Genomic DNA, 8,436 nt, shown 5'->3' on the forward strand with positions numbered 1-8,436 from the left:
AAAAAGGGAAGAAAAAAGAGAAGATCAAAAACTTGTTTTATGATTTCTGTGAAAAGAAGAATCATGTCACTAAAATTTTTTTTCTTCTAAAAGCATATGGCATTAACAAGACAAGTGTGATTGTGCCTGCACCTCATTGCACAATCCGTGGGAGGAAAAACCACAAAACTCAAGAGTGTTTATCTCAAAAAATTTGATGTCAAAATAACTGAGTATAAGTCAAAAACTCTTGAGAGTTCACAAAAAGCAAAGTCCAAACAGACCTTTACCCCAGTCTAAACATCTGTTACCAAACAACTAATTGCAACCTCTGCTCCCAGAGAGGTTCAGGTAACAGATGCACCACCAGCAAACCAATTCCCAAGAGGATATGGTCAACCACTTTACCAAAGGGTCCCACACGGTTATGAGGCCTACAAAAGGCCTTCAAAACCAAAAGTGAACAAGCATCCTCATGGTTACCATTATTTGACAGGAAATGGTCCTCAGTAGATGTTTCGAAAATATGCTCAAACCACTGACCATTCTCCTGGACTTGAGGCTGGAATGACTGTGACCCCATCCAAAGCCATTTTGGCTTTGGACACTCACCAAAACTAATTTGTTACTGGTGTGCAGGGAGCTTCTGCATGCTTAGATAGTTTATAGTATGTAGATAGTGGAGGCTCCAAGCGCATGACAGGATGTAGATCCCTTCTCAAAGACTTCATAAAACATGGAGGGGTGATATATCTCTAGGTAACAATTCAAAGGGAAAGGTGTTGGGGTCACGGACAGTCAAAGATGGGAAACTCAAGTTTGAACATGTCAATTTTATTGACAATCTTAAATTTAATCTTCTTAGTGTGTCTCAAATGAGTGACAAGGGCTATGGTTCATTCTTCACTAAGGAAACTTGCAAGATTGTTGGGCCAGAAGTGGTTAAAAAGATAGAGGAAATCATAGCCGGGAGCAAAACACAACTTGTTGCTCAAAGGAGTGGCAATGTATATGTGGTTGATATGTTGAAGGATAATCCAATGTTTGATGCATGTCGATTCTCAGCTGCCTCTACCAAAGAGATAGAACTATGGCATAGAAGACTTGGTCACACAAATCTTAAAACAATCACCACACTCTCAAAATAAGGCCTTGTAAGAGGTCTTCCACCAAAACTTTTCACCTGTGATGAACATTGTGTTTCCTGTTTAAAAGGTAAACAACATAAAAGTTCATTCAAATCAATTGATGAATCCAAAGCAAGTCAGTGCTTACAATTGTTGCACATGGACTTACAATTGTAAAAATCATGAGTCTTACAAAGAAGAGATATTGTCCTGTTATTGTTGATCATTTTTCAAGTTTTACATGGACTTACTTTTTGCACTCCAAAGATGAGACTGCAAGTATTTTGCAGGACTTTGTGAAACAAGTTGAAAAGCAATTTGATCTGCCAGTAAAAGTCTTTAGGAGTAACAATGGAATGGAATTTAGAAATAAGGAGTTGGATGACTTCTGTGTGTCAAAAGGGATTATAAGGCAGTACAGCATCCCAAGAACATCAGAACAAAATGAGGTGGTTGAAAGGAAAAAAAAGGACCTTGATTGAGGCTGCCAGAACAATGCTTGCAGATTCAGGTTTACCCTTAACCTTTTGGGTAGAGGCTGTAAACACTGCTTGATATGTGCAGAACATAGTTTTAATCAACCCAGACATCAAAAGACTGCTTATGAAACTCTGTTCAAAATCAAACTACTGATCTCATACTTTAAAATCTTTGGTTGCCCATGCTTCATTTTAAACTTAAAAGATTCAATTTCAAAATTTGTAGCCAAAGTAGATTGTGGTTATTTTCTGGGATACTCAACCACTACCAAGGCCTACAAAGTGTTTAACACAAGGATTCGGTGTGTGGAAGAGACCTTGAATGTAAAGTTCAATGAACTTTCTTCATTAAAAATCCCAACAAATCCTGCGGAATTGTTTGACTTAGATAAATTTACATTTGAAGATGTGTCTGTCAAGACTAACCTTGCAGGTACACCACAATCTTCCCGCCAAGACTATGGATTTGACATTGTGATTCCACAATACAAAGTCACTTCCATCATCAGAGGAACTAATGTTCAAAACAGTTGTCAAAACTCTGCCAGTGTTGCATCAACAGTTGTTGATCAAACCTCTGCCATCTCATCCAGTCAAACCACTACTAACAAAAGTCCATCATATGTGGATAAAAGTCAACCCATTTTCACACCCATTCCTCCAATACCTCCACCTCCATCTCCAACAGATGTTGGCTCTTCAAAATTGCCAATAGATGTTAGCTCACATTATTCACATCTATAGCCTTCACCTCTCAATGCCATTATTCCATACAAGGGAGATTTAATCTACCTTAAAAGTCATCTACCAGATCAAGTTATTGGAAACATCAATGAAGGGGTGCTCACAAGAAGTTAATCCCAAAACATTTGTCTTTTTGCTGGTTTTCTATCACTCATACAACCTGTCAGGTACCAAGAGGCACTGAAATACAACAATCAGGTAGAGGCTATGCAAGTAGAGCTCCAATAGTTCAAAAGACAACAAGTATGGGAACTTATACCATTGCTAAAGGATGTATGTCCAATTGGCACAAAATGGGTCTTCAAGAACAAAACAGATGAAAGAGGCATTGTTGTCAAAAACGGAAAAGGGCTATATATACTCACGGTTTGCGTATACTCACGGAAGTGTTAAAACGAAAAAGGGGTCATGTATACTCACGGTTTGCATAGAGATTCCACGAAAGTGAGTTGGATGAGTCTTGGGTGTATGGAACAATGAAGTTACCTTAAAGGGAAACGAAGGTGTGTGAGTTGCGGTTTTTGTTCAATGGATTAGATTAGGAATTTAAAAGCTAACACATTATGAATGTAAATCAAGGTACCATGAGAATGGTCATGCAATGAGGTAGGATGAATTCCATTAATTTAACCTCATTATATGATTCACCAAATCACAAAATCATTAATTTAAGCTCATTATATCTACAAACAACCAAGTAAGCTAGCTAGATGTGTGCATTCCAAACATGGAAAGTGTTTGGGGACATAATATAGTCTTGCCCCTTTGATGGAAATTGTTTGAGACTTAATGGTATGAAAATAACAAATCAACAAGTGAGGTAGTAGAACAAGGTTACAGAGCCAAAACTTCCATGGTTCACACATTCACCAAAACACAAGTCTCACCATATTGAAGATGATGAGCTTGGATGATCTCAACAAAGTTATATATTAATTTTCTTTTAAATTACACCATATAAACGAGTATTTTCTTCCCTTTAATTTGAGTATAGTATTGGTAAAGATGTTTGTAGGATTGGAGAAAGAATGTGTATTTTTAATGTATTTATAGAAATCTGATGTGTCAGCTGACTATGCATGTTTGTGAATGCATTATCATCTTGCATTTGTGATGGTCTAAGCACAAGTTTTAGCCCAAGTTTGTTTTTGCTATTAACTGAAATTAAATAAACAAAACCAAAACCGTCAATGTAACCGAATAAACCGAAGTGATTAACCGAAAACCGATTGGTTAATAAAATAAACTAACCGATTACTTTTGTTTCGGCTTCAGTTAAAGATAATAACAAAACCATAAACAATACAATGAAATGGATTACTCGATTACTTCGTTTTTTATATATATTTTTCCCAATAATACTATAATAAATATTACATGTTTAAAAAACTAAAAAACAAGTATCATACAACCGACACCTATCATTTCCTTTTTCACTATCATACAACCGACACGATTTTTTTTTTTTTTTTTTGGAACTTAAGATAATATTTTTTATCGAAAAAGAATTGCAATAATAAAACAAACATGCGTGTATTTCAACCTTACGATACCTATCCTACAACCTCACCGAATCATTTCAACAACTCTTTATCTTATCAACTTCAATTTCAAACCCAACAATCCATCAACAATCAATTTTACTATATTTTGACCATCAGCTCAAAACGTTGACTCTTTACCGGCGAATTAAGGCTAGCAGATCGCCGTAAAAACCATTTCCGCCTGAATTTCAAGAATTCCGGCCTCCAAATCAACCACTTTCGTCGGCTATTTAACGATCTATGTTCAAGTAAGTTACTTTGAACAAACTCCGTGTTTCTTTAGTTGTTTTTTTTATGTCTAACTAGTGTGATTATTCCTTTCCCTATGCGGTGGGTATTTGTTCTTGGTTCGTTCGTTACGGTACTAACACACATATTTTATATTAATTGAAAACCATATAAAAAAAACAAATGCTAGTTCCGGTTTTGATATTGATGTTGTTCGGTCGGAATCTATTCACCTCGTCACGGTACGGTACCAGCACTCATGATGTCTAAAAAACAGTGGCTAAGCTTGAGATTTCTGGGGGCGTAAGTTACCGGACCTAAAAATTTCTATAAAACCAGGGGTCGAAAACGTATATATCCAAAAATTCCTATACGAAAACTACATACTCTCCACTGCTGAGCGAAAAGTTCAGGGTCGGCCGCCCCCGCCCCATAAAAGCTTCGCCCATGCTAAAAAAAACTCTATTTATGACACTGTTTTTAACCAAGTTATATATCGGAATGTAAAAAAATTAAAGAAAGTTGTGTTAAAATTAACGATCACAAGTTCTTAGAAAACCAAATTAGTAGTAAAAATTTAAATGGTTAAAAACGTATATTATATACAGTAGAGTAAATTGCTAAAATCGTCCCTTAGTTTTGGGTATGTTTGTCATTTTCATCAAAACAACTTTTTTGTATAATATACTTCTTCACCTTTGAGATTTTTTGCCATTTTCATCCAAATATCGAATTTGCTTTATTTTTTCTATCAAACATTTGGATGAAAATGGTAAAAAATCTCAAATTTCAGGGACGATTTTGGTAAGAAAAAGTCAGACGCTTGGATGAAAATGGCAAAAAATCCAAAAATTGAAGAACTATATGGTACAAAAAAGTTGTTTTGGATGAAATGGCAAACATGCCCAAACCTCAAGAACGATTTTGGCAATTTACTCTATAGAGTATAACCAGTGAAAATGAAAATTAAAAAAAGTTATATAGTAAATTGCTTAAGCTTATTTATGATTTGTTTATTGGGGTCGTTGGTGTGATTTTAATGTCCAAGATGTAATCTTGTAATTATTTGGGTTACAGTTTCTTGTTGACCTAGTTTCTATATTTATATAGAAGTTCTTGCCGTTAAAAAAATTATGATTTGTTTATAGATGTATAATTAATTAGGGTTTTTATGAAACAGTGATGATGAGGTACGATCTGCACTCACAAAGATGTATAATTATTCTCCAATTGATGGATTTGTAGAGATCTCCAAAGGGTTGGGAGATATGATGACGTCATTAGCAAATGAACCCTCAGTGGGTCTGTTTTATGTTCAACAACATGCTCACAATGCAGTTCCAAATATTGTGAATTTAAGCAACAAAGTTGTTGCGAAATCGCGAGAAATCGGTTTGCATACGGAGGATACAGAGGATTCGATTGCGATGGTGAGATCGATGGCGGATTGTGGGTTCCCCGTTGTTGATGATATGATCAAAGATATAGCGAAATGTTTAGCGATCATGTCGTCAAGGCAACCGAGAAGAGGTTTGATTCGTAGTAGATCGGTTTCGTGGTTTAAAACAGGACAAACCGGTTGGAGGGGGAATGTTAATGATTTCGAGAAGTCTGGAAACGCTAATGGTGCTGCGAATTCAATGCAGAATGTCGGTGAAGAATTGCCTGTGTCGAGTCTTGGGGGTGAAGACGCCGTGTTGGTTGATAATATGATGCCGAATGTGTCGGGTTTGGAGGATTTTGGTGGGTTTAAAGATGATAAAGAAGGAAGAATTGAAAAATGATTTAGAGGGTAATGAGAGTTGACATAAGAGGGGATTGATGAATAAGGGTTTATGGTTGGAGCTCTTGATTGATTTTGAAAAATCTTGAGCCTGTTGGTAAACCCATTTGTAATACACTATATAAACTTAAGTACTGATATAACTTTGTTGACACTATGGTTCAGCTAAATAAAAATTTTGAAGAGTTGTAAACAGTGGCGAAGCTTGAGATTTACGACCGGGGGGTCGAAAACGTATATACCCAATAACTTCTATAAAACCGGGGGGTAAAAAACGTATATACCCAAAAATTTCTATACAAAAACTACATACTCTCTATTACTGAGTGAAAAGTTCGGGGGGTCGGCCGCCCCCTCCCGAGTCCCGCCCCCACTAAGCTACGCCAATGGTTGTAAATGAATACGAGTCGGCTTTTTTATATACGCTTTTCAGCCATATGAGGTAACCTTGAACCACACGAGTTTAAGCGTAGTCTAAGGTCTGGCTCGAGGCCTTGATCCTTGTTGCGCTTGAGCTTTGCTCGAGCTTTTCAGACAATTATAACTCCCAAATTAAACACACGAACATGTATCATCCTGCTTTATACGGCGACTGCCAGTATAAGTCGTAGACTATATCGTTTGTTACGGTTCGAAACTTTTAAAGCCGGCCGCCTGAAACAAAGATGTAAAGCATTTCAGGAAACAACCATCAACATCTTAGTTGTCATAGAGCCAATACTGCCACAAAGAGTTGATTTGCTTGGTGCAACACCACTTTGAGAGTCATTGAAGATGACATTTGGTAGCTTAACTCTTACATTTTGGTATAACTGAGGGCCACCAACCTTACATTTTGGTGACCGAAGGGCACTCGACCCAGGATTTATTTTCTGTGGAGGCAATCGAAGGGTTTAATCATATTTTTAAAGGGTGATATTTAGCTAAATAATACCCTAAATTTTTTTTTTTTGTAGATGGCCGCTCCCCAACCATGGTAGTTGGCCTGCCCAGGGGCGGACCTACCCATGATGGTGGGTGGGCGGTCGCACCCCTTGAAAAAAAGGTTTTTTGTGTTAATTTTCGTCGAAAATTCCAATTGCACCCCTTAGATTTTTCAACCGCACCCCTTGAAAATTTTCAACCGCCCTTCTTAGAAAAAAAAATATTATGAATTTATAGAAAAATAATTAAACACTGATTATTATGAATATATAAGTATATAACGGAATTTGTATAATTATTTTTTAACCACTTATTCATTTTATTTAAGTCAATCTACAATCTAATTTTATTAACCCAACTACCCAAGCCCAAACCCAACCCAACCCAAAGATTTTATCCTTTTTTATTGATTGTTTTTTATGTGGTTATTAGAAGAAAATATAGATGTATAAGGGTTTGATATTTTTTTATGTTTTTTTGTTATTGTTTTTCTAGACTTGTATTTAATGATTTTGCTGTTTATTTTAAGCTTTGTTTGTTTAAATTTGTTTGTTTAAATGATTACTAATCAACATTTAAAATTATGGCTTGAATTTTGAAAGTTAAAATTGAAAATTATGGACTACGGTATTGGTTTAACATAATTGTTTATTTTGTTTAAGTGTTTAGTGTTGTTTTTATGAACTTACGGAGCAAATTTATATGTGATAAGAATCATGCGTAGAGAACTTATGGCGCGATTTCTTAAGAGGAAAAGGGTTGGACCACTTTTTTTTCGTCGGATTCTTCTAGTAAAGACCAAGTTATGTCTTATATAAGTTTTTTTTTTTTTTTTTGCTTTTTATTTAATGATTAGGAGATAAAGAAATAGGTATCATTTGAACTTTGATGATTTTTTGTTGTTAATTTACTTACTTATGAAAGTTTTTTATGTTGTTTAATGTTTTACTTGAAACTTTGTTTGTTAAGTGACAAAAAGTTAGAAAATATGGTTTGATTGTTTGAAAACTGAAATTGACCCAACCTGACCCGATCTGATCCGGCTCGCAAAACTTTGTTTATGTTTACTGGTTTTACATGACCCGACCCGCTATGAACCAAATTTTTTATATAGTTAGGGGCCTAAAATCTTAAAATTTACTGCACCACCAGGAAAATATTCCTGGGTCCGCCACTAGGTCTGTCACTGATAGACTCGTCATTATTCTTAATATTTTTGTTTTTTTAAAAGCAAAGTTGATTATACGAACATTAAAATAAGGAGTAAACTGTCATTTTAGTCCCTAAGGTTTGGTTACTTTTATCATTTTAGTCTGAAACTCAAACCTTTAAAATCTGGGTCTCTATGGTTTCACTTTTATTGTAATTTTGTTTCAAAAATCAAATCACATGTTATTTGGCTAATAAAATATAGTTATTTTGTCTTTTTTTTTTCAGAGACAAAATGTTTCATCTGAATTTATTATAACATATTATTAATTAAATTAAATCCCTTTACCCGATCATAAGTTCTATCTTCCCCAAATTATCTTCTCCCCACACCAAACCCTAATCCCTAATTCATCTTATTCATCTTCACATCACCAACGATCGGATTCTTTGATTCGATTTCTAAAGTTCAGTCTAAT

General features: G+C 35.3%; 2 protein-coding genes across 2 annotated transcripts; both read left to right on the top strand.

The window, feature by feature from the left end:
* The first annotated feature begins 1,288 nt into the window (after positions 1–1,288).
* LOC110892825 lies at positions 1,289–2,329 on the top strand. The gene is made up of 2 exons (XM_022139968.1): positions 1,289–1,496; positions 2,019–2,329. Exons 1-2 carry the CDS (start codon positions 1,289–1,291, stop codon positions 2,327–2,329), a joined length of 519 nt encoding a protein of 172 aa, XP_021995660.1.
* Positions 2,330–3,874: 1,545 nt separating this feature from the next.
* On the top strand, positions 3,875–6,079 carry LOC110894835. The gene is made up of 2 exons (XM_022142068.2): positions 3,875–4,121; positions 5,282–6,079. The coding sequence occupies exons 1-2, from the start codon at positions 4,114–4,116 to the stop codon at positions 5,883–5,885; spliced, it is 612 nt and encodes a 203-aa protein (XP_021997760.1). The 5' UTR covers positions 3,875–4,113; the 3' UTR covers positions 5,886–6,079.
* The last annotated feature ends 2,357 nt before the right edge of the window (positions 6,080–8,436 follow it).

Source organism: Helianthus annuus, chromosome 12 (assembly GCF_002127325.2).
Source record: "Helianthus annuus cultivar XRQ/B chromosome 12, HanXRQr2.0-SUNRISE, whole genome shotgun sequence".
Lineage (NCBI taxonomy): Eukaryota > Viridiplantae > Streptophyta > Magnoliopsida > Asterales > Asteraceae > Helianthus > Helianthus annuus.